The 27,824-nt window shown below is 42.3% G+C and overlaps 3 protein-coding genes and 12 non-coding genes across 15 annotated transcripts; 7 read left to right on the forward strand and 8 right to left on the reverse strand.

Moving 5' to 3' along the window:
• Nucleotides 1-2,139: 2,139 nt before the first annotated feature.
• Nucleotides 2,140-2,221, forward strand: TRNAL-UAG (transfer RNA leucine (anticodon UAG)). The gene has a single exon. It is a non-coding gene; the product is annotated as a tRNA-Leu (tRNA).
• Nucleotides 2,222-2,707: 486 nt separating this feature from the next.
• On the forward strand, nucleotides 2,708-2,780 carry TRNAK-CUU (transfer RNA lysine (anticodon CUU)). Its single transcript has one exon. It is a non-coding gene; the product is annotated as a tRNA-Lys (tRNA).
• Nucleotides 2,781-7,044: 4,264 nt separating this feature from the next.
• Nucleotides 7,045-7,126, forward strand: TRNAL-AAG (transfer RNA leucine (anticodon AAG)). The gene has a single exon. It is a non-coding gene; the product is annotated as a tRNA-Leu (tRNA).
• A 515-nt stretch (nucleotides 7,127-7,641) lies between these two features.
• TRNAN-GUU (transfer RNA asparagine (anticodon GUU)) lies at nucleotides 7,642-7,715 on the reverse strand. Its single transcript has one exon. It is a non-coding gene; the product is annotated as a tRNA-Asn (tRNA).
• A 493-nt stretch (nucleotides 7,716-8,208) lies between these two features.
• Nucleotides 8,209-8,290, reverse strand: TRNAL-AAG (transfer RNA leucine (anticodon AAG)). Its single transcript has one exon. It is a non-coding gene; the product is annotated as a tRNA-Leu (tRNA).
• A 2,694-nt stretch (nucleotides 8,291-10,984) lies between these two features.
• LOC134406400 (histone H1.2-like) lies at nucleotides 10,985-11,647 on the reverse strand. The gene has a single exon (XM_063137820.1). It carries the CDS (start codon nucleotides 11,645-11,647, stop codon nucleotides 10,985-10,987), a length of 663 nt encoding a protein of 220 aa, XP_062993890.1.
• A 1,550-nt stretch (nucleotides 11,648-13,197) lies between these two features.
• TRNAD-GUC (transfer RNA aspartic acid (anticodon GUC)) lies at nucleotides 13,198-13,269 on the reverse strand. Its single transcript has one exon. It is a non-coding gene; the product is annotated as a tRNA-Asp (tRNA).
• Nucleotides 13,270-13,725: 456 nt separating this feature from the next.
• On the reverse strand, nucleotides 13,726-13,797 carry TRNAG-UCC (transfer RNA glycine (anticodon UCC)). The gene has a single exon. It is a non-coding gene; the product is annotated as a tRNA-Gly (tRNA).
• A 721-nt stretch (nucleotides 13,798-14,518) lies between these two features.
• On the reverse strand, nucleotides 14,519-14,600 carry TRNAS-AGA (transfer RNA serine (anticodon AGA)). Its single transcript has one exon. It is a non-coding gene; the product is annotated as a tRNA-Ser (tRNA).
• Nucleotides 14,601-15,383: 783 nt separating this feature from the next.
• TRNAP-UGG (transfer RNA proline (anticodon UGG)) lies at nucleotides 15,384-15,455 on the forward strand. The gene has a single exon. It is a non-coding gene; the product is annotated as a tRNA-Pro (tRNA).
• Nucleotides 15,456-16,289: 834 nt separating this feature from the next.
• Nucleotides 16,290-16,383, forward strand: TRNAI-UAU (transfer RNA isoleucine (anticodon UAU)). Its single transcript has 2 exons — nucleotides 16,290-16,327; nucleotides 16,348-16,383. It is a non-coding gene; the product is annotated as a tRNA-Ile (tRNA).
• A 3,354-nt stretch (nucleotides 16,384-19,737) lies between these two features.
• On the forward strand, nucleotides 19,738-19,809 carry TRNAG-UCC (transfer RNA glycine (anticodon UCC)). The gene has a single exon. It is a non-coding gene; the product is annotated as a tRNA-Gly (tRNA).
• A 328-nt stretch (nucleotides 19,810-20,137) lies between these two features.
• On the reverse strand, nucleotides 20,138-20,211 carry TRNAI-AAU (transfer RNA isoleucine (anticodon AAU)). Its single transcript has one exon. It is a non-coding gene; the product is annotated as a tRNA-Ile (tRNA).
• A 1,102-nt stretch (nucleotides 20,212-21,313) lies between these two features.
• On the reverse strand, nucleotides 21,314-21,728 carry LOC134406405 (histone H2B 1/2/3/4/6-like). Its single transcript, XM_063137824.1, has one exon. It carries the CDS (start codon nucleotides 21,726-21,728, stop codon nucleotides 21,348-21,350), a length of 381 nt encoding a protein of 126 aa, XP_062993894.1. The 3' UTR covers nucleotides 21,314-21,347.
• Nucleotides 21,729-22,112: 384 nt separating this feature from the next.
• On the forward strand, nucleotides 22,113-22,502 carry LOC134406403 (histone H2A.J). The gene has a single exon (XM_063137822.1). The coding sequence runs from the start codon at nucleotides 22,113-22,115 to the stop codon at nucleotides 22,500-22,502; it is 390 nt and encodes a 129-aa protein (XP_062993892.1).
• The last annotated feature ends 5,322 nt before the right edge of the window (nucleotides 22,503-27,824 follow it).

Here is a 27,824-nt window from a genome sequence, read left to right on the forward strand (position 1 = left end):
TTCAAAATGGACTTTCCTTTCTCAGGGGCCACTTCTCCAAATGTGTTGCAGAGAATCTTTCAAATGCTTCTTAAAAACGTGTTGGGGGTTGGGGAATTTATTTCTTTTTGGCCTTGCAGGCCAGTTTTAGGGTGGCCATATGGAAAGGAGGACAAGGCTCCTGTATCTTTAACAGTTGTATAGAGAAGGAAATTTCAGCAGGTGTCATTTGTCCTGCTTAATCACAACAGTTAAAGCTGCAGGAGCCCTGTCCTCTTGACCAGATACATTTTTTGAGAACCTGTAAAGTAACAATTATACTAAGGCTGTGGAAGAAGTGTATGAGAATCAATGGCTACTAGTCCTGATGGCTGTATACTGCTTTCAGTATCAGAGGTAGTATGCCTTTGTACACTAGTTGCTGTGGAACATGAGTGTGAGGGTGTGGCTGCACTACATCCTGTTTGTGGTTTTCCCATTGACAACTGGTTGGCGAATGTGTGACCAGAGTGCTGGACTAGATGGACCTTTGTTCTGATCCAGCATGGCTCTTCTTATGTTCTTAATCCTGTTCAAATCCATAAACCTCCATCATCAATGGAGGTCATGGTGGTTATTTATGAGCTTTCACAATAAACTGCCCAGTAGGTGAAAAAGGAATACATTCCACTTCTTGGTCTGATAAAGGAAATAATAGAGGCCTACTTGTCTAAAAGACAGTAAACTGGGCTGTACTACTTTGATCTGTAGCTGGAGACTCACAAGGCTGAATGCTCATTTATACAAAAACAGTTCTTTCTACTTGGAAATCTAAGTGCTGAGGATGGAAAAGGGTTTTAGCCTAGCTTTTTCCTTCACATCCTAGATTTCTATGTAAAGGGAATGGTTTTTTTTCACATGGGCATATTCCCTCAGGGGTTCCTGCATGTGAAATGCTACCTCTCAGGCATGGTTTACCACCTCAGGGAGAACTGGGCCATAGGTTAGAGCAGCCTTCCCCAACCCAGTGCTCCCTAGATATTTTGGATTACCCTTCCATCAGCGCCTACTAGCATGGCCTATAGTCAGGTATGATGGGAACTGTAATCTAAACCATGCAGAGGGCACCAGGTTGGAGAATTCTGGTCTAGAGCCAGCCCTTCCCAACTTTGAGATTGTTTATCCTACTTATAGTAGACTCACTGAAAAGAATGGGACAAGTAAGTCATGACTTTAGTTAGGACCCATTCATTTCAATGGGACTGTTTTAAATAGGACTAACTGTGGATAAGTAACACTTTGGTCCCATCAGATGTTCTCAATGACAACTATCATCCAAGACCACTGGTCTTGCTAGCAGGGGATAATGGGAATTATAGTCAAACAAAATATTTATTTATTTATTTATTTATTACTTTCAAGAAGTACTGAGCTCCTACATCGCTGTTTTATTGTAGATGTTCCATAAGCATAGCAGTTATAGACTAAGATTTATAATTAGTAATTTTGTTGTTGTTGTTGGTTTTTGTAATTTTGATGATTATTATGTACATAAGAACATAAGAAAAATTATGCTGGATCAGACAAAGAGTCCACCTGTCCAGCATCCTCTTCAGGCAGTGACCCAAAGGAAACGCACAAGCAGGACATGTGCAACAGTACCCTCTCTCCCATGTTCCCCAGCAACTAGTGTACATAGGCCTACCGACTGATACTGGAGGTATGCCTTGATAGCCTTCTCTTCCAATAATTTGTTTTTTTTCTTTTGATGCCTTTACTTTGTTAGCTTTATTCTAAATAAAATAGAATTTCATTATTTAAAAAAGTTACTTTGATTTTGTCTTATTTGTTCCCATGTAAAAAAAAAGACCTACCTAAAAAAAAGATGAAAGTAGGTTTTATATGACCACAGATTTATGCCTCAATAAATGTATAAAAAATGTGTGTGTTGGGGTGGGTGGGAGAGAAACTGACACACCTGTTCCGTTCTTTCTCCCCTGCTAAAACAGTGGTTCACTCTCTTTGGTAACCCTGGCTGCCTTGTCTACTGCAATCTTCACAGCACATTGATGCCTGAGTTAATGTTGTATATACTATAGAAACAACACGAACAAGAATGGCTGAATGGGCGTAAACGACACCTAAACAGTAACAGCTATGGAATAACTACTTCTCATGTAAGGTAGTGTGGCCGAGCGGTCTAAGGCGCTGGATTTAGGCTCCAGTCTCTTCGGAGGCGTGGGTTCGAATCCCACCGCTGCCAAGTGTTCTTTTCCTTCGTAATGGTTCTTAAATTAGCTGCCATCTCTTTACATTCCTTATCCGATGACCCTATGTACATTCACTCGGATATATATTACGCTGAATCCAGGGTTTTTTCTCCCAAAAGTAAATTCGTAAACGACAGTAATCTTATATTTAGCTCGTTCAACATTCCTGTTTTTCCTCTCGCCTACATGAACCTTACCTTTAACAATAATACCTTCTCCCGCAATTCCCCACCCCTGATCCAGTTTTCGGTTACATGGTCAGTAACCTAAAATTCGACCGTGGCTTTAGATCAAAGGTGAAACGATTTGCAAACAAATGCATTTTGGAGAGGATATGAGCACTTGCATTTTATTTCTAAAGGAAGCGGGGAGATATTTGAAGGAGGATGAGGAAGCAACTACATTGGCATTAAGAATTTAAAGTGAGTCACTCCAGTTTATTTGCATAGTACAGGCTAAAAGACTCTTAACGCATAACTGCCCGGCTAGCTCAGTCGGTAGAGCATGAGACTCTTAATCTCAGGGTCGTGGGTTCGAGCCCCACGTTGGGCGCATATGTTTTGTTTTCGAATCATATATTGGTACAATATTGTTGTCCTTACTATAAAAGCCAAACGCTACAACGTGGAATTTTTTCCTTTTTTAAAATGAGGGAAGAGTAAGAAATGAAGTGTTGGAACTGCGGGTTTGAGTTAAGTTTCCCCAGAACTTGGGAGCTGTAAAAAAAGACCAGTCAAGGGAATTAACTGCTACACATCTAATTGATGTAGATTTTATTTCGCATTGTTTTATGTTGGGGTTCTAAGCCATCTGAAGGGTTGGGTCAGTATAAACGTTTTTTCCACAATAATGAACTAAAACGAGGGATCAGATGTTGCCAGGGTGGACTCTGGAACCCACTGGATCCCACAATGTCCATTCCATGCCACCACATGTGATTATCAAAGCCTAACCTAGCATAGAACTAGTGGACATTCTGAAACCTAATGACAAACTTCTGAATTCTAATTTAGCAGTTTCATCAACAGGTTCAGTTCATCAACAAATTTACTTCAATTGCTAGAGGCCTCAATTGTGATGAAGGATTTTTTTTTTATCACACTACCTGAATAGGACATAAGAAGATGAGCTATGCTGGATCAGACCAAGGTCCATCTAGTCCAGCATTCTATTCATGCAGTGACCACAAGCAGGACAGGAGTGCAATATAGCACCTTTCCACTTGTGTTCCCCAACACAACTGGAGTACGTAGGCATATTGTCTCTGATACAGAAGGTAGCATATTGCCATTGGGACTAGTAGCCATTGATAGCCAGTGTCTTTAATAGCCATTTAAAGCAATCCAAATTGATGGCCAGTACTACATTTTGTGATATTGAATTCCATAGTTTAACTATGTACTGCGTGAAGAAGGACCTCCTTTTATCTGTGCTGAATCTCCCACTAATCAGCTTCATAGGATGACCCATCTTCTAGTATTATGAGAGAGAGAGAATTCTCTCTTTCCACTTTCTTTACACCACGCATAATTTTGTACACTTCTGTCCTGCCTCCCCTTACTCACCTCTTTCCAAGCTAAACAGTCCCAGATGTCGTATCTTTTTTTCATATAACAAGAGTTGTTCCAGCCCCTTGATCATTTTGATTGCCCGTTTCTGCCCTTTTTCAACTTGGTGATGCCCACCTTTTAGAAGCAGTGACCAGAACTGTACACCATATTCTAAGTGTGGCCTCAACATCGGTTTATATAAGAGGAGTATAATATTAACAGTTTTATTTTCAATTCCTTTCCTAATTTTGTCTAATATGGAATTTGTCATTTAGTTGCTGCACACTGGTTTGACATTTTCACCAAGCTGTTCACCACAACCCCAAGATCTCTTTTTTGGTCAGTCACTGCTAGCTCTGATCCGATCTACTTATATGTGAAGTTGTTCTTGTTGTTTTGCCCCTGCGTTCATTATTTTATACTTCTTTACATTAAACTGCATGGCTTAGTAGTGTCAGGAAATTTGTGTTATCAGCAGCAATGGTTTTGTGAATGGCCATTCTTAATATTGCAATGTGGTTGTCAATGGGATTGCTTTCTGCATTAAAATTTCTTCTGGGATTGCTTTCTGCATTAAATTTTCTTCTGACCTCACTATTTACATATTTTTTATCCCGCTCCTACCATCATATGTACTATTTAATTATTCTACTATAATAATACTGTGTCCCAAGTTTTACTACTTAAAACCCAGGTAGTCAACCCTACTCACACATCCGGACAAGGGCAAGTCAATTAACAAAAGATTTATTAATACAATTTAAAGAAAAATCACACAGCCAACAGAACATCAACCTCAATGAGTCATTTGCAGGGCAGGATAGCCAAGCACAAGTGAGAGGCCGAGCATTTCCTCAGGGCTCCATGGATGGATTCATCCCTGACATCACAAACCAAAGTCTTGTAGCAGTTAGATAGTGAAGTATAGTCACTTTCAGCATTGACTCTGAAGGCTCCCAGCCACCGGACTCCAGCTCTTCAGATTGGGTTCTCATTCCTTGAAAAGTACAACAACCTTGCACTGAGCAACTCATTGCAAAGCAGCTTCTGGCCCAGCCAGGATCTTCAAAACAGTTTCTCCACACCCCGTAGAAGGTAAGAAAATATACTACTGCTTTCCCAAACTAGGACAATCTCCTAGTTCCTTATTGAAGTCTCCCACACTCTGTCCATAATGCTCTTCTTTCAAATGTCCTTTGAACAGCAACCATCAGCAACAACAGGAATGGTTTGTTTCTCCTTCCTTTTTCATTTGGCTTAAATGCACACCAGGTCAGGATGAGTGCACCCACATTACCTCTCAATAAACCTAAATTAGCCCCTTCCAAACCACGGCACTACATAATATAACAGTACTTTACATTAGGCATTTTCCTTTACACTTTTATAAACCAAACACTTAAAACTTAGAATATACAAATTAATTATCATCAAGCTTTCTGGGTCATCCCATGAAACTGATTGGTGGGAGATTCAGGACAGATAAAAGAAAGTGCATAGTTAAACTAAGGAATTATCTAGTACAAGATGTAGTGACGGCCATTAATTTGGATGGCTTTAAAAGAGGGATGGATACATTATTGGAGGAGAAGGCTATCAATGGCTACTAGTCCTGATGGCAAGAGCCATCAGTATCAAAAGCAGTATGCCTCTGTATATCAGTTGTTTGTGAACACAAGTAGGAGAGTGCTAATGTACGCATGTCCTACTTCTGTGCCTTTCACAGGCAATAGGTTGGCCATTTTGTGAACAGAGTGCTGAACTAGATGGACCCTTGGTCTGACCCCAAAGGGCTCTTATCACATTCTTATTTCCTTTTCTGCTTATATTACATAACAAACCTCTGAGGCCCAATATAATACTATAATATTTATTATTACATTATATGCTATAATATATCCCTGAAATTCTTTATAGCAATTCGTGCATCGGATGAAATATATCTCGCTTATGCCAGAATAAATGTGTCAGTCTTTAAGGTGCCAAAAGACTCAGTGACCCTGTTCAGACAACACACTAAGCAATGGTGGTTAAGCACTTTGAGCTAAACATCATGGCTTAGTGCGTCATGAGAACCATTCCTAACCATGGTGGCGACATAACCATGGTTTAAACACACTCACTAACCATTTGCTGCAAAAGGGTTAGCGGCCTAACCATGGTTTAGCGTGTTGTCTGAACAGCCCCCTTTTTTTGTTTTTTCTGCAATAGACTCACAGGGCTTCCCTCTGGAAATTAGAGAGAAAGAGACTTTTTTCTTCCTCCTCATAATATTAGAAATGCAGGGTGGGGGAATTTCATCTAACAAAAGTAATCAGCAGGAAACTCAGGACAGACAAAAGGAAATCCTACTTCACTTAATGCATATTTAATATCTATCTGCACAGCCAGGATAATATCCTTGTGTTTCATCGAACATGACCAAGTACCCATCTACACCAAGCAGGATATTCCACTACAGTTTAGTGGTATGAAAGCAGTATATAAAAGGCAGGACCCACACTATTGCTTTATAGTGATATTGAAGTACATTGAGAACTGTTGGGGCCCATGACAACATACCATATGATAGAGTTATATCCTGCTTGGTGTAGATGTGTCAATTGGCCCCAACAGTTGTCAGTGCACTTCAGTACCACTACAAAGCAGTAGTGTAGATCCTGCAGTGACCTTCAATACTGCTATAAAGCAGTAGTGTGGCTCCTGCCTTTTATATACCGCTTTCATAGTGGAATATCCTGTTTGGAGTAGATGTGCCCCAAGACACCCTATTTTATATAGGCCACAATCCAACTGAGATACACTCAAGCCTCTATCTCAGTGCTTTCACATTGCACCTATTATAATGATTCTTAAGGAAATACACTCCTATGCATGTCTATTCAGAAGTAAGTCCAACACAGTTCAATGGGACTTATTCCTAGGTACGTGGATATAGGATTTTGCTTCATTCTCCTTGATTTTGATTGGATTTTCCCCATGAAGTTTTACTTATGCTTGAAAAAGGATGTAAATATATCTGAGAGTGAAGGGATGATTCTGAGGAGTTGGAAGGTCACTACCACACGTTCCTCCACACTGCATGCCGCCCGTGCTCTTTCAATATCAATTGCTTATCATATGGTAGGATTGATTCATGGGTTTGTGTTTAATACTATTTCCTTCAGAAATTAATTACACACTTCTTCATTCTACTTTCCTTTTGCTTTAAGGAAAACACCCCAACCCAACCCACGGATATAGCTATATATGGTACCCATGTAATTGGTAGCTTGGCCGAGCGGTCTAAGGCGCTGGATTAAGGCTCCAGTCTCTTCGGGGGCGTGGGTTCGAATCCCACAGCTGCCAACTTCTATTTTCCTTACCTTGTAAAATATATATTCTTTATATAAAAAAAAAACTTGGAAGGGTGTATGGACAAAGTTCCTAAGTCTTCAAAACCAAAGCGCATCTTTGCTAAAGGGAAGGCTCTTTAAATTCCCATAATTGTATAACCATAGAATACCTCCTTATTGCCTTGATTCCTTCCCTTCCTTTATGGACAATCTGATATTTTTGGAAATAAAAATTAGGCTTCATTTATAGACCAGTTATTATAGGAATAATTTAACTATGTCTACTCTCAAGGTTTAAACTCAATTTAAATCAAATTTACTTGGCCTATCCTCATCTTTTCTTGTGAACACTACAGAAAGTCCTTCGATAGGATTCTTTCTACAGATTTCTGAGAGACCAAATAGGAAAAATTAGCATCCTGAGGTCAGCATTCTGAATAACCCTCTCGGAGGCTTAGAAAGTGAAGAGAAAAATTGATTATATTTATTCTCAGTCAATACTCTCATCAAGAGATGGAGAAAAGGAGGCGTCCCTGGGTGGGCTCGAACCACCAACCTTTCGGTTAACAGCCGAACGCGCTAACCGATTGCGCCACAGAGACTTGCTAGGGCTAATAAGAAGTATGAAAAGGCAAATACTTTTTCCTCTTGTTTTCCCGTTCTATTTTAAGAAATAAAATTGTGAAACAAAAAGCACACACCCCATTTCTAAATACTCATGCAGAAAGCTAGAAATAACTCCAAAAACTGATGCCAGGTTAATACATGCCAGGTATGCTTTTACCTGCAGGGCATTGTGTATTGGAATTAAATGATAGGATGGACTCAGAGCTCAACGTATACATGTTTACTCAGAAATAAACCCCATTTAGTTCAAGGGTGCTTATTCCCAGGATTGTGTATAGGACTGCAGCCTGACATGTTTACTCAATCGTAAAAACCATCAAGTTCAATGGGATCTATAATCAAGAAACTTACTTAGAAATTAGCCTTATTGAACTGAATGGGACTTAATTCTCCATAAGCCTGTGCAAAATTGTGCTGTAAATATTTATTTTAAAAATCAGATAAGGTAAAAATTAAGAAAAAGACAACTGGCAGCGGTGGGATTCGAACCCACGCCCCCGAAGAGACTGGAGCCTTAATCCAGCGCCTTAGACCGCTCGGCCACGCTACCAAACCTCGAAACACCTTTAGGCTGACAAGTGTACTGAATAACAGATTTTCCTTTCTCCTGTGACCTATTTTCTTTTTAATTAGTTTCCAACTTCATGATGAATCCTTGTGAATTTGAAAACTTGCTCACTCTTATGTTTAATCAACATATCCCCTGCCTTTTTATTATTTTATTTTGTATGGTAGTGCTCAAGGTGGCTTACATTAACCATCGTTTATTATGTTTTAATAACTTGTGAAATTAGTAAAATTGCATGAAATTTAATTGGTCTAATAAAGGAATTATGTTAATGTGACTTTACACCAGGGGTGGGCAGCAAGTAGATCTCCAGATGGTTTGAACTTCAACTCCCAGAATTCCTGGCCATTGGCCATGCTTGCAGGGACTTCTGGGAATTGAAGTCCAAAACATCTGGATATCTTTCTGCTCACCCCTGCTTTAGGGGACAGGCATAATCAGTGGAGGCTGGCGGCTCCGATTTCGTTGGGCCCATGAGTCCATGCTGGTTTTCAGTCAGAACTAGGAAGGACTCTAAAGGAGCTATCAAGGTGCTGAACCCTATCTCCAAAATAGGTTCAGCACCTTGGATTGCTCCTTTAGAGTTCTGACCGAAATCCAGAATGGATTCTCTCCTATAAGGGAAGGTTTCAAGAGCTGGGATCGTTCAGCTTGGCAAAAAGGAGGCTGAGGGGAGACATGGTAGAACGTGTACAAAATTATGCTTGGTTTGGAGAATGTGGATAGGGAGACATTTTTCTCCCTCTCTCAAAATACTAGAATACATGAAGCTGATTGGTGGGAGATTCAGGACAGATAAACAGAAGTACTTCTTCACACAGCGCAGTGTTAAACTATGGAACTCACTATCACAAGATGTGTGGCCACCACTTTGGATGGCTTTAAAAGGGGATTGGATAAATTATTGGAGGAGAAGGCTATCAATAGCTATAGTCCTGATGGCTATGCGCTAGCTCCACTCAGAGGCAGTAAGCCTGTATACACTAGTTGTTGGGGAACATGGGTGGGAGGGTGCTGTTGCACCATGTCCTGCTTGTGGTTCCTGGTTGACAGCTGGTTGTCCACTGTGTGAACAGAGTGCTGGACTAGATGGGCCCTCGGTCTGATCCAGCATGGCCCTTACGTTCTTATTCACACCAAAATCAGAGCCACCAGCTTTCATTAGACGTACTATATATATGCTAAAAAGTATCAGCTTGTTGAGCTTTTAAAATGACACCTTACACTGTTGCTCACCACAGCGTTACAATATTCCTGGGAAGCAGAGATATACGGCTCTTGAGAACATCAATGGTGAGCTACTACCCCTTCACTCCTGGAATTAAAACGGCGTTTGAAAGTCGAATGGAGTTACTAGGAAAACATCAAACGCAAATAAGCTGCAAGAAGAGAGAAGGGAAGGCATTGGATTTGCGCGGGAAATCCAAACTCTAAGGGGTGGTGGAATACACATTTGTTGGCCTCAACCAATCAGCAGAGGGAGAGTTGGCTATAAATAGCGAGGAGGTGAACGTGGTCCTTTCCAGTTGTTCTTTGTTTAGTGAGCAGGCTAAAGTTTTTGTAAGAGAAAGAGAGATGGCTCGTACCAAGCAGACGGCTCGCAAGTCCACCGGCGGGAAAGCCCCGCGCAAGCAGCTGGCCACTAAGGCGGCCAGGAAAAGCGCCCCGGCCACCGGAGGCGTGAAGAAGCCTCACCGCTACCGGCCCGGCACCGTGGCGCTCAGAGAGATCCGTCGCTACCAGAAGTCCACCGAGCTGCTGATCCGCAAGCTGCCTTTCCAGCGCCTGGTGCGAGAGATCGCGCAGGACTTCAAGACCGACCTGCGCTTCCAGAGCTCGGCCGTGATGGCGTTGCAAGAGGCCAGCGAGGCTTACCTGGTGGGCCTGTTCGAAGACACCAACCTATGCGCCATCCACGCCAAGCGCGTCACCATCATGCCCAAGGACATCCAGCTGGCCCGGCGCATCCGTGGCGAGAGGGCTTAATTGCAGCGCTGCTCCTCAGAAGAAGATCCTCAAAAGAATAACAAAGGCTCTTTTAAGAGCCACCCACTTAGTCGGGAAAGAGTTGATGTTCATTTGGAAGACCCGGGAGTGAATGTGCTGGTGAACCCATTATTTTCAGCCCAGTGAGATTGCAACAAGTATTGCAATTCGTGCGGAGGCTGAGAACAGAAAGACTGTTTGCCACTGTGTCTTACACCTACAAGTTTTATCCATATAAATTCCTAATTTCGCATTGGGTAAAATGTTGATACAAAAGCTCGTATTCAGGCTTCCCTGGGAGTAAGGCTTATTGAACTAGTGGAATGAATTAAAAAAACGTGCAGAGGATTCAGCTGTCACTTCGCATGCCCAAATTCTTCCCCCATCCACCTTGAGTTTAAAGCTTAGGTATTTTCTTGGAAACACAATTATGTCACCCTGTTGATAAAAATACAGGGGGAAGGAAGTCCTGCTTGTCAAATAGCATCCTTATGTCAACAGTGTGGCTTGCTGAAACACTGCACCTGAATGGGGGTTCCAGTGCCAAAAGGATGGATACGTTGCAATTCAACATAAAGGCACACAGAGACCTTCCCAAGGACTTGGGCTCTTTCTGTGAATTTGTGGGTGGCTCTTAAAAGAGCCTTTGGGGATTCACCAAAAAGCGCAGCTCCCAAGAGCGCCTTCACTTCACTTCTTCTTGGGCGCTGCCTTCTTCGTCTTGGCCACCTTGGCTTTGGGCGCCTTGGCTTTCGCCTTGGGCTTGACAACTTTGGCTTGGGTCTTGGGTGCTTTCTTGGCCTTGGCCTTTTGTGGGCTCTTGGCCACCTTCTTGGCACCCGACGCCATGGCAGCGGAGCGCTTCTTGGCCACTTTCTTGGGGCTCTTCTTGGCCGTGGGTTTCTTGGCCTTCTTCTTGGCCACGCCGGTGGCAGGTTTCTTGGCTGTGGGCTTCCTGCTCTTGGCCGTGGTCGCCGTGGGCTTCTTCTTGGAGGACACCGCTGCCTTGCCCTCGGCCTGCTGCTTCTTGTTGAGCTTGAAGGAGCCCGAGGCGCCCGTGCCTTTGGTCTGCAGCAGGCTGCCTTTGCTCACCAGGCTCTTGAGGCCCAGCTTGACGCGGCTGTTGTTCTTCTCCACGTCGTAGCCGGCGGCCGCCAGCGCCTTCTTGAGAGCGGCCAGCGAGACCCCGCCGCGCTCCTTGGAGGCCGACACCGCCTGCACCAGCAGCTCCGTCACGCTGGGGCCCGAGGGCTTGTGGGGCTTGGAGGCGCCCGGCGCCTTCTTGGCCTTCTTGGCGGGGGACTTGGCCGCCGGGGGAGCCGCGGCGGGGGCGGCTGGAGCCTCTTCCGTCATGCTGCCCGGCCGAGGACGATGCTGGGCGGCCACCAGAGCTGGAGAAAGGCGCAGAAATGATGGAGCCAGGCGAGGCGCCCGCCTGGTATTTATAGGGCGGCAGCCGCGCTCCCATTGGTGCGTTTCCGCGCCTTCTGCCCAAGCAGCAGAAAAATTATGGCCCGGTGCCCTGGGCCCCTGCTGTGCGTGTTTCTGACGCTCCCCAAAACAGGGGGTCCATTCAGTCCCGATGCACCGAATCGCCCATATCTGGGATGAACCTGAGGACAGGACTCCAGACTCTCCTGACATTTGCTTGCCAGGCTCAAAGAAAAGAGTAGCCGTTTGCTATTGAGATGGAAATCCAATGACAACAGGTTTTTTTTTTGAGCCCCTGGGTTTTTGAAGTGTCATTTCCCAGTCAAAATAAAATGATCTCAAAACAGAATCTCCGAAACTCTGCAGGGTCTGCAAGACTATGAGCTAGGAGTTAAATATTTACCAACGACGATTTAGCGTGATAATAGTTTAGAAGTTCGAGCAGTAACACAGGTACCAAACCATACAGGAGACGCATTGCAGAGAGAGAGAGAGATCGCCCGGCGTGGATGCCATTTAACAGGCAGCAGTTAGCCATACTTAGAGTAGACCAGTTGAAATCAGTGGGACTTTAGTCATGACTACCTTAAGTCCCATTAGTTTCAATGGGTGTACTCTACATATGACTCAGTTGGAAACTAAACAGATTTACGTATGAAAGCTTTTAAGCGATTTCTACTTCCGTAACATCAGTATCTACAAGATGCCTGACAGGGCAATCCTGTCAGTGCTAACTCAGACATATTTTTTTTATTAATTATGTAGGCAAAATTGGACAGATCCATCCTCCCCATATGCTGTCTAATATTTAATATTTCTACAGCATTTTCTAATGTTTGAACGACTTCACAATCATTGTAAACTGGGTTTTTAAAAAACAACAACAGCCCTGTAAGTTAGGTAACTATTATTATCCTTCCACACACGTACCCATATTACAGAAGGAGTGGAGGGGGGACTTAAATTGAGAACAAGGCTATATATAGATGGGTAGCTTCTACTACAGAGATGGGTGTGGTCCCATATAGTTATACTTTACAGCTTAGTTACAGTTGGGATTGAGGAAATCATGTCTCAACAGTAATACATTCGACAAAAACAGCAAAGAGTCTTGTGGCATCTTGAAGCCTAACACTTTTGCCAAAAGCAGCTAAGAGTCTTGTAACACCTTGAAGCCTAACACAATTTTTATGGCATAAGCTTTCTTGGATTACACTTAGATTCATCAGACGCAAGTGAGAAAGTTTGTTTCACCAGACCTTTCTGGAATGTAACTGTAACTATCCTTCTCCACTAAAACATACAGGCAAACAAATCCCATACCCTTAGAACTATCCTAAATACTGGATTTTTATCAAAAAAATATTTTGCAAAATATGAGTTCATACACTGGATCATACTGAAGCATAGAAGATCTGAAAGATATGGTAATAAACTCTCTCTAGAACTATTAGGAAACAAAAGATAAAGCCCTCCCCGTCGGGGAATCGAACCCCGGTCTCCCGCGTGACAGGCGGGGATACTCACCACTATACTAACGAGGAAACAGCCGGAAATTTGTGCACTGGGAAAGCCTCAGATAGATGGGAAATTGGGTTTAATTTTTGTCTGTTTCTCTGACTTCTTTGCTTCTAGAGCGAAACCCGAAGTGTAGGGAGCTATAGAATGAATATTTTTTTAAAAAAAACATTATAGGGATGTTGACCCATAATCCATGTCCAGCGTGCATATTGATTAACATTTCTTACAATGTGATCCTATACATATCTACTCATAAGTAACCCCCACTAAATTTAATGGGATTTATTCCCAGGTCAATAGGTGTAGGATTGCAGCCTTAAAGTGCTAGGATTTAAGATAGTGTTCTCCACCTCTCCATTCCTTGGCCTTTCCTATTAATAAAACCGATAGCATTCCTACATACAACTGGATAGCTAAATTATTGAGGGCTACACAAGGGGCCTCAATAATTTAAAGGAAATGGAAAAAGGAATAAATTCTGCGTTGGCCGGGAATCGAACCCGGGTCAACTGCTTGGAAGGCAGCTATGCTAACCACTATACCACCAACGCTTGCATAAACTACGTGTTAGAGAGCATCCCTACGTACTATTTACATTTATTTCTCACTGCAGAGAAATATCTGAAAGTAATTTATACACTAGGTGGCGCTATTTCTACATGTTTGCATTTTACAGGTGCGTTCAGCTGTCATTATTTATTATTATTTATTTATTTATTTATTTATTGATATAGCACCATCAATGTACATGGTGCTGTACAGAGTAGAACAGTAAATAGCAAGACTCTGCCGCATAGGCTTACATTCTAATAAAATCATAATGAAACAATAAGGAGGGGAAGAGAATGCAAACAGGCACAGGGTAGGGTAAACAGGCACTGGGTAGGGTAAAACTAACAGTATAAAGTCAGAACAAAATCAAGTTTTAAAAGCTTACAGGTTTATCATTTTTATATGATAATGACTCCACACCCTGAGTGGAAAAAACCGAAAGGAAGAACTAATCTCCCTGGAATGCACACAGGTCCTGTTAAACTTGCCGTTCCTGAGAATCAACTATGTGCAAATTATAGGGAGGAGGGCATCGGTGAGAAGTCTGTGAATTCTAATTATAATAATAACTTTAGAAATCCTTGGTTTAGAAAAGGAGGCTTAAGAAAGTGAGGAAGAGCAAGGTTCTTTTTTAAAAAAATGTTTTTTAAGCAAATGGGTTGGGATATCTTTTATAACAGGAAGAATCAATGGGAGGAATTGAGTATTAAAAATGCAAGTCGTAGTCGGCAGGATTCGAACCTGCGCGAGGAGACCCCAATGGATTTCTAGTCCATCGCCTTAACCACTCGGCCACGACTACCACCTGCTAGAAATTGTTACCACATTTTTTAAAAAAGGTGCTATCTTTCCCTTGCTACATTGACTGTAAAAATTAGAAGTAACAAATTATCTCTTGGCTAATGCATTTATTCTAACAAACTTTCTTGGACACTGTCCAGTTAATCAGATACAAATGTACTTTTTCGAGAATTTTTGCATATTTCAATAGATGTTCTACCTTCTTATCGTGTTTATACTCATCTCCACTTTAGTCTGGGGAGCAAAAAGTTGAGATACAGAACAGTTACAAAAATCTAAATGACTTTTTTGGATTAACATCCTTATCTGAGATGAAGAAGCATTGTACATGAAATACTATAAATTGCCTTTTGATTTCTTAATTGGTTCAATTTTAAAAAAAATCAGGAAAATGTTTTCAGCATAGTAGTGAAAGAAGGTATATTACGGGACAATCCTATACATGTTTAGACAGAAAAAAAGCATGACTAGGGAATGCTGAGAGCTGTAGGACTATTTTCTGTCTAAACATATTTAGGATTACACCCTAATAGTGTTTTGCTCGTGATGACGGGAATTCTCACAGGCGGGGGAGAATGGAATAAACCAATATTCAGGGCCACTAGGTGGCGCAAATCTGAGGAAGTCTGAAATCAAAAAGTTTTACTGGAAGAGGTCTTGTTGTCTCGCTTTGTTCCTGGTAGCAGTTAATGCTGTGTCTTGATCAAGAACTTATATATTTCTTTGTGCAACTTTCTACATCTTCTTATAGTTGTAAGTATCTAACAAGAACATTGTTCCAGCTGGCTCGTTGGTCTAGGGGTATGATTCTCGCTTTGGGTGCGAGAGGTCCCGGGTTCAAATCCCGGACGAGCCCCATACATTTTAATTTTATTTCTTTTAAAATAACATCAGGGGGTGTCTAGGTGTGCCATCCTTCATTTTAATATATTCAAGTAACGAGCTTTAATAACTCAGAAAAAGAAAGGAAAAGTTTCAATTGTCAACATACTGAACTTTAATCATTCTTAAAAGCAGCAAAATATACTCCTAGGGAATACATTCTCAGCGTGCCAGTTCTCACGTAGCTAAAAAGGAGGCACCATGCACACACAAGATGAAGCCTTGAGGGAACCTCAAAAATGCAGGAGCATTGGAGGCTGGTGACTCCGATTTCGGTGGGGCTGTGAATCCATTCTGGCTTTCAGTCAGAACGAACCAGAACTGTAAAGGAGCGATCCAAGGTGCTGAACCTATTTTGGGGTTGTGAAGAAGTACATAGGCGGGGGGGGGGGAAACTAAGGTGGGTGTGGGTGGAAGAGGGAATCCAAACAGCCCACTAAAGTCTGAGCATTTTCATTGCCTCATAGCACTGAATGGTGAGTGGGGAATATTATACCATGAGACGCTATTTCTTCTTTTTGAAGAAACCCCACTTTGGTTAACCCCACTTTGGTTAAAAATGGAAAGCTTCATGGAGGCTGGTATTAAATAGCCCCCCTCCAAATAAAATCCATCTGAAATGGATGCCATCAGCTAACTTTGAATATTAACCTAAAAAGCATCTGACAGATAGATCATTCTGAGAATGAAGGTTAGATCGATTTAAAAGACCTCGTCATGATAAAAGCATCTTAAACCATCAACTTCAACATCTATGGTCATATTATAGAGCCTGTTGAAACGTCACTATTTTTTTTGCCTATGCACAGCTCCAGTGGCGCAATCGGTTAGCGCGCGGTACTTATATAGCAGTACTGGTCAGAGCCATGCCGAGGTTGTGAGTTCGAGCCTCACCTGGAGCAAGTATTTTGGCGGGGCATTCCAAGATACACGGAAGAAATTGTTTCTCCTGGGGGGAACTGGTGTGGATATCTGGGGGATATATAATAATGAGTTGCCACATCCCCCTGGTTTAAAACGATGGACACAAATATTGCAGAGCTTTTGTTTTTCAGGCATAGGGTTTTAGAAGAAGATCGAAAGTATTACACGAATATAGAATGGTTCCACTTTTAACTAGAGGGTGGCATCAAGTAGGGTGCCACGTGGTTCTGGGACATCATTTTTATTAATGATTTGGAGGAAGAAGTGGGTGGAATGCTTATCAATTTTTTAGAGGACACAAAATTGGGTGGAATAGATAGCTAATATGTTAGAAAATAGAAACAAAATGTAACATTATCTTGACAGGCTAGAATACTGGACAGAAAATAAGATAATGAAATTTAACAGAGATAGGTTCCTTATAGGAAAGAAGGTGGGATATAAATGCAATAATAAAAGTGCAAAGTCCTTCCTTTAGGAAGATGAAATCAAATGGACAGTTATATGATGGGAGACACCTGGCTTGAGAACAATATGTGTGAAAAGGATCTTGGAGTTGTAGTTGATCACAAGCTGAATATGAGCTGGCAGTGTGATGTGGCTGCAAAACAGGTAGATGCAATTCTAGGTTTCAAAATCATGGGAATGAATACTTCCAGTCTACTCTGCACTGGCAGACCCCAGGCTCATCTACACCAAGCAGGATATTCCGCTATGAAAGAGGTATATAAAAGGAAGGAGCCACACCAAGCAGCATATAGCAGTATGAAAGTGATGTATAGTATGTCTCAATGGGCCCCAATAGTTGTCAGTGCACTTCAATACCGCTATAAAGCAGTAGTGTGGCTTCTGCCTTTTATATATCACTTTCATAGTGGAATATCCTGCTTGGTGTAGATGAGCCCCATATCTCAAATACTATGTCCAGTTCTGGATGCCACACTTTACGAAGGGTTCAGATAAATTGGAATGAGTTCAAAGAAGGGCAACAAAGATGATCAGGGGACTAGAAACTAAGGCTGTTCCTACACAGCTGCTGCCCTGGATCGTCCCAGGATCATCCCTGAGCATCGAATTGACACACAGGGGATCCCGGGAGCAGGCAGGGATGATTATTATTATTATTATTATTATTATTATTATTATTATTTATATAGCACCATCAATGTACATGGTGCTGTACAGATTACACAGTAAATAGCAAGACCCTGCCGCATAGGCTTACAATCTAATAAAGTTGTAGTAAACAGTAAGGAGGGAACTGATGGTGCTATATAAATAAATAATAATAATAATAATAATAATAAGTGTAAACAGGCACCGGGTAGGGTGAGGCTAACAGTATAGAGTCAGAACAAACTCAATATTTAAAAGCTATAGGGAAAAGAAAAGTTTTTAGCTGAGTTTTAAAAGCTGTGATTGAGTTGGTAGTTCTCAAGTGTTCTGGAAGAGCATTCCAGGCATAAGGGGCAGCAGAAGAAAAAGGACGAAGCCGAGTAAGGGAAGTGCAGGTCCTTGGGCAGGCGAGAAGCATGGCATCAGAGGAGCGGAGAGCACGAGCGGGGCAATAGTGTGAGATGAGAGAGGAGAGATAGGAAGGAGCTAGACCGTGAAAAGCTTTGAAGGTCAGCAGGAGAAGTTTATATTGGATTCTGGAGTGAATTGGAAGCCAATGAAGAGATTTCAGAAGTGGAGTGACATGGTCAGAGCAGCGGGCCAAGAAGATGATCTTAGAGGCAGAGTGGTGGACAGAGACCAGCGGACTGATGTGAGACGAGGGAAGGCCAGAGAGAAGAAGGTTGCAGTAGTCCAACCGAGAGATAACCAGTGCGTGAACGAGAGTCTTGGCAGAAGAGACAGACAAAAATGGTTGAATCCTGGCAATATTATACAGGAAGAAACGACAGGATTTAGCTATTGCCTCGATATGAGGAATAAAGGAGAGCGAGGAATCAAATATAAAGCCAAGACTACGAGCTTCCTTGACCGGAGTAAGCGTGACATCGTTGACAGTAAGAGAGAATGAGAGGTGAGGAGAAGGTTTAGGAGGAAAAACAAGCAGTTCAGTTTTTGCCATATTAAGTTTCAAACGACGATGAAGCAGCCAGGCTGAGATATCTGAAAGACATGCTGAGATACAATTTGCCTGGGATAATCCTTAGGTGTAGAAAGGGTCAGTGTCTCATGAGTCAAGATTGAAGGAAATGGGGATATTTTTGCCTTGAGAAGGGAAAACTGAGAGTTGAGGGATATGATAGCAAATTTTTAAGTTTCTTCTGGGTTGTCACACAGAAGAGGGCCACCATCTGTCCTCTGCTATCCAAGACAGTAGGACACAAAGTAACAGGCTTATGTTACAGGAAGGTGGATTTAGGTTGAACATCAGAAAAACTTCCAGATGGTTACTTGTGAGATTTTATTAGTGGCTTGTATGTATTGGATGTCTGCATTTTATGATGGAGTTTTTAATCAGAGGATTACCAGGAATATATACTGGGGGCCTGGCTATTCAGGCAATCATGAGCTCCCAAGATAGGTGATTCACCAAGGTGACCAAGGCAGTGTGAGGCTCATAACCAGGTTGGAAATGAGAAAGAATTTCAAGCTGTGTAAGGTCCTTAAAAAAAAAAAGCTTCATAAAAATGCTATGCAGCTAGATTGCACTAACAACAACAACAACTAAATGTGCATCTGAGTGCATGGAGAGGAAAAAAAATCCCTTTGTAAATCTCTAGCTAACATTTTCGCATTTTCATCACTGAGAGAGTTTATGCTTGTTTGGACATATTCTTCGTGGTGGCAGGATTCTTCGAACTGGAGCTGTAGTCCACTACATCTGGAGAACCACTAGCTGATGGAGATTGGCCAAGCTTTAACAGCTGCTCCAGAAAATAAATGTAGATAGGAATTCATCCCCAAACTATGACATTCTTTGATAAAAGGATTATTTACTGTAGAAATCTAAGACGACATAAGTCCTTTTCTTCCGCAGTTGCTTAGGTAGAGGAAGGAAATCTCTCAGAATTTAAAGGCTACCAACAGAGGCAGTGACACAGAAAAATAACTTGAAACTAGAAGGAAAAAACCAGCTAGTGCTTCAGCACAGTAGATACACTGGATGATAAAGCAAAACTCATCTCTTGCCACATCTAGTATATGGTATTGTCTCCATCCTATCAGTTCAGTTACCGAGAGTTGCAGATTATCTCTCCTTTTAAATAACTTTTAACCACTGGCTTCGCCAGACTTTCGATTATTTCTTTGCTTTTCTACACATTGGAAATTCTTGGTTTTAGCTATAGAAGGAATTTTAGGAGACCTGGAAAATACAAGCGTTGGTGGTATAGTGGTGAGCATAGCTGCCTTCCAAGCAGTTGACCCGGGTTCGATTCCCGGCCAACGCAAATACAATAACTTTTAAATTAATTAATTTTTAATTTATCTTTTAAAGTACGATAGATTCCCCACCCCCGAATTCCTCAAGCAGAAATTGAAAGAGAGGCAACTCAATTCAAGGGGCTGCTGTGACTTTTTCCCCCACCTAATACATTTCTGCAAGTGTAAAGCAAAGATTTGTTGGCTTTAGAAGGAAGCAGCAAGAATTCATTCTATTAGATACTCTGGACAGGAATATTTATTAATTGGGCTCGAAATTGAGCACTAAGCCATTTACTGTGGCATAAAAATGAAATATATTAAAATAAAAATAATTAAATAGGAATAAAACAAAACTGGCCCGTACGGGGATCGAACCCGCGACCTTGGCGTTATTAGCACCACGCTCTAACCAACTGAGCTAACCGGCCTGTAGCTGTCGCCGCTCTGTGAGTATCATGTGGTTGTAGAAACATAAAGTGTTGATTTTTCACAATTTCCTCCAAAATGAAAAGCCGCTGCAAGATGACACCAAAGCGTCTCATCCACAAGAAAAACAGCATATTTTACATTTCAGAAAGACAATGCTCCAAGTCCAGCATTGTAAAAGTATAAACTCTTCCCCCCATCTGCATCCATTAATGATATACCAGCACCCAATGCAATTTTGTTACTTTACTATGCAATTCTAAAACTACACGGAAGCTCCATTGAGTAAAATGGAGCTTACACACAGGAAAGTGGGCATAGGCTCCGAGTCTTAATTAAAGATACAAAGATTCCCACTATAAAGAAGTAACAAGTGTGTATTTAAAGTGGAAAGAAGTGAGCCTTCATTGCGAAGTTAACTTGCCTAAACCAATTGCTATTTTAGTGTGTCCTTTAAAAATTGCATTAGATATTAGTATATGCAAAACCGCAAGTACAGAAGACTACTCAGACGTCCCATTGAGTTCAGTGGGACTTACTTCTAGGTAAATGGTTATAAGTTTGCAGCATTAGGGTTGCATCCACTCCAGATGTAACCACTTAAAAGTAGTCTTATTGAAATCAATGACTAACTTAAGTCCCCTTGGTTTTAAGTATGATCAATTTTGGATCCAGCCCTTAGCAATTCAAGTCTGAGTGCTGTACCCAAATGTGCTTTTTATACTGTATTTTGTATTTGTGTTTTTAAACTGTTGGTTGTTTTATTATGGTTTTAATTTTTGTGAACCACCCAGAGAGCTTCGGGTATTGGGCAGTATAAAAATGTAATAAATAAAAATAAATAAAAACTAAGCCATGTAGTAAAATAAAATAAAATAAACCATCAGCTATTTATTGGGTGCGGTACAATCTACCTGAAATTTTCTGCTGATTAAGCTCAGACTCAAGGAAGTGCTAAAGTGTTTGAATTTCACTATTACCCCACTTACAAATTTAGGAACCTAGTATATCAAGCCAACCCCTGTTCCCATATTTATCTTTTTAACACGGAGGTAAAACACAAGTGCTCTTAACTCTTTTCTTGACAAGTTGGGTGGCTCTTAAAAGAGCCTTTGGGTTCGTTTAGTGGAATAATCAATTACTTGGAGCTGGTGTACTTGGTGACGGCCTTGGTGCCTTCGGACACGGCGTGCTTGGCCAGCTCCCCGGGCAAGAGAAGGCGCACAGCGGTCTGGATCTCCCGGGAGGTGATGGTGGAGCGCTTGTTGTAGTGGGCCAGGCGGGAAGCCTCGGCGGCGATGCGCTCGAAGATGTCGTTGACGAAGGAGTTCATGATGCTCATGGCCTTGGAGGAGATGCCGGTGTCCGGGTGGACCTGCTTGAGCACCTTGTAGACGTAGATGGAGTAGCTCTCCTTCCTGCTCTTCTTGCGCTTCTTGTCCCCCTTCTTCTGGGTCTTGGTGATGGCCTTCTTGGACCCCTTCTTAGCCGCAGGCGCGGACTTGGCTGGCTCAGGCATGGCAACAAAATCCAACTTTCTTCAGCAATGAAGGAGTTCCAAAGCGCGGAGCCACTCAATTTATACTAATCTCATTCCAATTAGCATTTTCAATCTCTTCGCGCACTATTGGTTGTCCAGACCAGCTAACCTCACTCACCATTCGTTTAGAAATGCCTGATACTATTTCCTCCATTGCCATTGGGCAGGCCACACACACTGCCCAACCAATGGGGATAAGGAAAAAGCTACTCAATTCACATTTGCTAACTAAAAGCATGTGCTTCAAGCACACTAACCAATCAGGATTCATTGTTTGCAAGCCCGAGGCAGGGGATAAAGCGGTCCACGGTGCTGGGTTTGAGAACATTGCTCTGATTGTAGCGACAGAGCTTTGCAAAGAAAATGTCTGGTCGTGGCAAACAAGGAGGTAAAGTGAGGGCTAAGGCGAAGACTCGCTCTTCTCGTGCTGGGCTCCAGTTCCCGGTAGGCCGAGTGCATCGTTTGCTGCGCAAAGGGCATTATGCAGAGCGCGTCGGAGCCGGGGCGCCGGTTTACCTGGCTGCGGTGCTGGAATATCTGACGGCAGAAATCTTGGAGCTGGCCGGCAATGCTGCTAGAGATAACAAGAAGACAAGGATTATTCCTCGACATCTCCAGCTTGCTATCCGCAACGACGAAGAACTGAACAGGCTTTTGGGCAAAGTCACTATTGCTCAGGGAGGAGTTTTGCCTAATATCCAGGCTGTCCTTTTGCCCAAGAAAACTGAAAGCCATAAAACCAAGAGCAAGTAAAATATTTTTTTAAAAATCCCAGTAACTGGTCCAGTCTCAAAGGCTCTTTTAAGAGCCCTCACAATGTCACTGAAAGAGCTGGCTAACTCATGGTGTGAAATACATGTTCAGTGTTTCTCAATGATTGCTGTATCTGTAAGGTCAACATTCATTTGACCAAAACATTAGGGTAGACTGGCATATTTATGGTTCAATCCTGTGCAAATCCTGCTCCTTAACTGGACTTCCTTCTACATAAATATAACATAACAGCCCTGTTAGATGAGAGTAAGGATGCAATCTTTGTATCTTTAGATAGAAAATGCTGAGGGATGCTAAAAGTTGTAGAACTTTTTCCATCTAAAGAGGCATAGGATTGCTCCCTAAAAGTGCATGCAGTCACAGAAACAGAGTGGGATGAGGATATCTACTCAGTGCAGGATGCAAGTGTAGTATCCTTGTAGATGGGTATTCAGCCACCCTTAAAATATCTGCAAAAAGATGCCAGCACCTCCATCATCATCATCATCATCATCATCATCATTATTTTATATAGCACCATCAATGTACATGGTGCTGTACAGAGTAAAACAATAAAATAGCAAAACCCTGCCTCATAGGCTTACATTCTAATAGAATCATAATAAAACAATAAGAAGAAGATAATGCACCAAACAGGCACAGAGGAGAGTAAAACTAACAGTATCTTTCTTAATGTTTAGCAGAAATTTGCTTCCCTGCACCTTCTATCCATTGCTTTCAACTTTAGAACATAACAGCCATGCTGGATCAGACCAAGAGTCTATTGAGTCTAGCATTCTGTTCACATAGTGGCCAAGCAGCTACCCAGGGGAAATCCACATGCAGCACCCAGCAACTGATATACAGAATCATAGTGCCTCTAATACTGAAGGAAGCATATAGACCATCAGGACTAATAGCCTCATCTTCCATGAATTTGTCCCCTTTAAGGCCTCATCACTACATCTTGTGGAAGAGTTTTCCATAGTTTAAATATGTGCTGCGTGAAGAAGTACTTCCTTTTATTTGTCCTGAATCTCCCACCAATCAGCTTCGTGGGATGATCCTGAATTCTAGTATTGTGAGAGAGGGAGAAAAATATGTCCTTATCCAATTCCTCCACACAATGCATAATTTTGTATACCCCTATCATGTCTCCCCTTACTGTTTTTTAAACTAAACAATTCCAGTTGTTGTAACCTTTCCTCATAGGGGAGTTGCTCCAGCCCGTTGAATATTTTTGTTGCACTTTTTCCAACTCAATAATGTCCTTTTTTTCAGATGTGGTGACCAGAACTGTACGCAGCATTCTAAGTGTGGTTGCACCATAGATTTGTTCTTGACAGTTTTTTCAGTTCCTTTCCTAATTATGCCTAGCATGGAATTTTCCTTTTTCACAGCAGCTGTACACTGGGTTGACATTTTCAATCCCAAGTCTTCTTTCTTGGTCAGTCACTGCCAGCTTAGATTCGATCAGGTTATAGTTATACTGAAGCTCTAAACAACTTGAGACCAGGGCTTGTCCGTCTATATGCTTACTAATTTTATATTTATTAATACTTTCAACCTATTTCCTTGAAACAGATATTAAGTTATCTGGCCTGTAATTTCCCGGTTTCCTCCTGCATGCCTTTTTAAGAATTGGTGTTACATTGGCCATTCTCCATTCCTCTGGTACAGAGGCTGATCTTAGGGATGTGTTACATATTTTTCTCACAGTCAACAAAGTAAGAAGTTGTGTTTCCCAAGAGTCTGTATTGGGACAAATGCTTTTTAACTTGTTCATAAATAATCTGGAGTTAGGGGGAGAATAGTAAAATGGCCAATTTGAATGATAACATCATGTTATTTAGAGTGATAAAAACAGAAAAAAGAGGGCTACAAAAAACTCCAGAAGGATTTCTCAAAATTGGGTGAATGTCTAACGAAATGGTAGATCTCGTTCAATGTAGTTAAGTGTAAAATAATATATATTGGCTCAAAAAAAAAATCCTACATGCAGATATGTGCTGATGGAATCTCAACTGGTGGTGATTATCCAAAAAAGAAATCTTGGGGTCATGGTGGATACCTGAATGAAAACAATGACCCAGGGTGTGGATGCTGTGAAAAAGGCAAATTCTATGTTGGGGATCTTTAGAAAAGGGGTCAAAAATAAAGATGTCAATATCATGATGCCTTTATACGAATCTATGGCATGACCCCGGTTGGTATGCTGCACACTGTTCGGGCCACTGCACCTCAAAAAATATTCCCAAACTGGAAAAGGTGCAGAGAAGGACAACCCAAATGATGCTGAACTAGACAGGCCTTTGGTTTGATAAAAGAGGGCTCCTCTTATGTTCAGGCTTAAGACCCATCAGTACTATGGAAGATCTAACTTTAAGAGGCATACTGACATTTATGCAACCTGTGAAGTTATTTATTACATTTATATCCTGCCTTGTTCTTCCTTAAGGAACCCAAGTCAGCATAATCTTCCCCCTCTCTATTTTATCCTCACAACAACCCTGTGAGATAGGTTGGGCTGAGAGTCTGAGGCCTTAGCTAGACCTAAGGTTTATCCAGGGATCGTCTCGGGGTCATCCCTGCACACAGGGATCCTTCGAGCATGCAGGGATGACCCCCCCCCCCGATAAACCTTAGGTCTAGCTAAGGCCTGAGACTGGCCCAAAGTCACCCAGTGAGCTTCTATGGCCAAGTGGGGACTAGAACCCAGATCTCCTGACTCTCAGTCCAACACTCTAAACGCTATGCCACACTGGCTGAAGTTACAGCTTCAGGTGTTTATTGCCCTTAGTGCTGGGAAGAAAGAAGCCATGGTAGCTTCAACTTGAATAGGAAATAGTGTGATAACTTTGCATGCAAATGAGAAAGAAAAAGCAACCTGTTATTCATTAAATTTGGCACCAGGGTGAAGGGAGCCAGCATGAGTGACAGTACCATTAAGGACAGAAAAGTTCTACAACTTCCAGCATGCCCCAGCCAGCCACGTTGGACATTTTTTTCTATCTAAACATGCATAGGATGGCATCCTTAAGAGTCCTGGACTATCGACTAAGCAGCAGAAGGGAGAAATTTAATCTGCAATACATATTTCACTCCTCTTAGGCTGCATTCCTATGCACACTTACCTGGGAGTAAGACCCATTGAAGTAAGTGACGCTTTCTGTTGAGCAGTTTCCATAGGATTGCTCTGTGAATCTAGTAATACTTGTTTAATTGTTTTAGAACAGGCTAGAACTATACAAGTGCGACTACCTGTTAGCTGTTCTCTTTGCCTCTAACTTCTTTGCCCCTCTATTGGTTGGTTACCCTCGCTTACTTCTCCTCACCCACCAAGATTTAGACTGCACAGTCTTTGGGGCAAAGCCCTGTCCTAGACTCTGATTCTATATAAACGAAGCCACATGAGCACAAATGGTTCTGTGGAGCCAGAAACAGATATGGCATTTTCCTCGTAAGGCAGATTGGATAAGGAAAAGGGATAAAAACGAATAAAAGGCCCCAAATAGAGCCAATCAGATTGGGGTATTTTTCTAATTCTGTCCAATCCCTGCCTAGCCCGGGAAATTCAAACTCTGCAACGGTTCTATTGTTTCTATTTCAGCCAATCAGCGAGGAACGTGTTGGCTATAAAAGCCCTGCCGGGGCTCAACGTTCTGCGCATTTGCTTATTCAGTCCGGTCTGGTTACTTCTGCGGGAGGATGGCTCGTACCAAGCAGACGGCTCGCAAGTCCACCGGCGGGAAAGCCCCGCGCAAGCAGCTGGCCACTAAGGCGGCCAGGAAAAGCGCCCCGGCCACCGGAGGCGTGAAGAAGCCTCACCGCTACCGGCCCGGCACCGTGGCGCTCAGAGAGATCCGTCGCTACCAGAAGTCCACCGAGCTGCTGATCCGCAAGCTGCCTTTCCAGCGCCTGGTGCGAGAGATCGCGCAGGACTTCAAGACCGACCTGCGCTTTCAGAGCTCGGCCGTGATGGCGCTGCAGGAGGCCAGCGAGGCTTACCTGGTGGGCCTGTTCGAAGACACCAACCTGTGCGCCATCCACGCCAAGCGCGTCACCATCATGCCCAAGGACATCCAGCTGGCCCGGCGCATCCGTGGCGAGAGGGCTTAATTGCAGCGCTGCTCCACAGAAGAAGATCCTCAAAAGAATGACAAAGGCTCTTTTAAGAGCCACCCACTTAGTCGGGAAAGAGTTGATGTTCATTTGGAAAACCCAGGAGTGAATTGTTGCAATTGAGTTACCCTAAACATTTTTATTAGCCTGTGTTTTGGAGGGGAAGTGATTTCATCAAGTGTTTAGTCTTAGGCCATAGCTAGACCTAAGGTTTATCCCTGGATCGTCCAGGGGTCAAACCTGTTCACCTAGGTGACACAGGATCCAGTGCTCAGGCAGGGGCGAACCCTGGATGACCCCAGGATAAACCTTAGGTCTAGCTTTGACATGAGTCTTAAAACTGGATATAAAAGTGCTTCGCTACTGTAAAGTCACAAAGTTTTATCTATTTCTATACGTGAGGTAACTGCAGGAGGAAAAGCTATTTGCCTCTCAAACCACTATTAAAAATTATTCTGTCACAAAATTTAGGATTATTCAAGAGTGTTAGACATTAAGCCGCCCAGAGAGCTCCGGCTATGGTATAGAAATGTAAAAAATAAATAGTAAGACTGAATAAAAGGATATTAATTGATTAGGCTGCAGACTACTGCTTTACTTGAGTAAACTCCATTAATCTCTAGGACTTGCTTCTAAGTAAAGATGTTTCTTTTAATTTGAAAGAGAAGTTCTTTAATGAAACCAAATGCAGCGCGAGGATGTACTTTGAGTTGATTTAAGGTTGTGGGCTCTCCCACACTAGAGGCCTTCAAGAGGCAGCTGGACAACCATCTGTCAGGGATGCTTTAGGGTGGATTCCTGCATTGAGCAGGGGGTTGGACTAGATGGCCTTGTAGGACCCTTCCAACTCTGCTATTCTATGATTCTACAGGTCACAGAGGGGAAAATGCCTCTTAAAATAGCGCATAGTAGATTTGGGTTTTCAAACGTTTTGTTTGTGCTTTTTAATAGATTAGGCCTACTTAGAAGTAAGCACTATTACGTTCAATGGGATTTACTCCGAGGTAAGTATTCTACCCTAAAATGCTTTTACTAGATGAGTGAAGCGCATTTATTTATTCTGTTTTGCAGCATTAAGTATCGTAGAATCTAGTGAGATGCCCACGATTTGAAAGAATGGGAGGGGGGAATAGCGCGCATAATTTAATTAGATATTGGGAGCGGTTTGCTACCGAGGGCTTCACATTTTTATATTTGTTG

Source organism: Elgaria multicarinata, chromosome 11, assembly GCF_023053635.1.
Source record: "Elgaria multicarinata webbii isolate HBS135686 ecotype San Diego chromosome 11, rElgMul1.1.pri, whole genome shotgun sequence".
In the NCBI taxonomy this organism is placed as follows: Eukaryota; Metazoa; Chordata; class Lepidosauria; order Squamata; family Anguidae; genus Elgaria; species Elgaria multicarinata.

Coding starts and splice junctions, on each gene's coding strand:
- LOC134406403 (XM_063137822.1), top strand. CDS start 22,113: ATGTCTGGTCGTGGCAAACAAGGAGGTAAAGTGAGGGCTAAGGCGAAG.
- LOC134406400 (XM_063137820.1), bottom strand. CDS start 11,647: ATGACGGAAGAGGCTCCAGCCGCCCCCGCCGCGGCTCCCCCGGCGGCC.
- LOC134406405 (XM_063137824.1), bottom strand. CDS start 21,728: ATGCCTGAGCCAGCCAAGTCCGCGCCTGCGGCTAAGAAGGGGTCCAAG.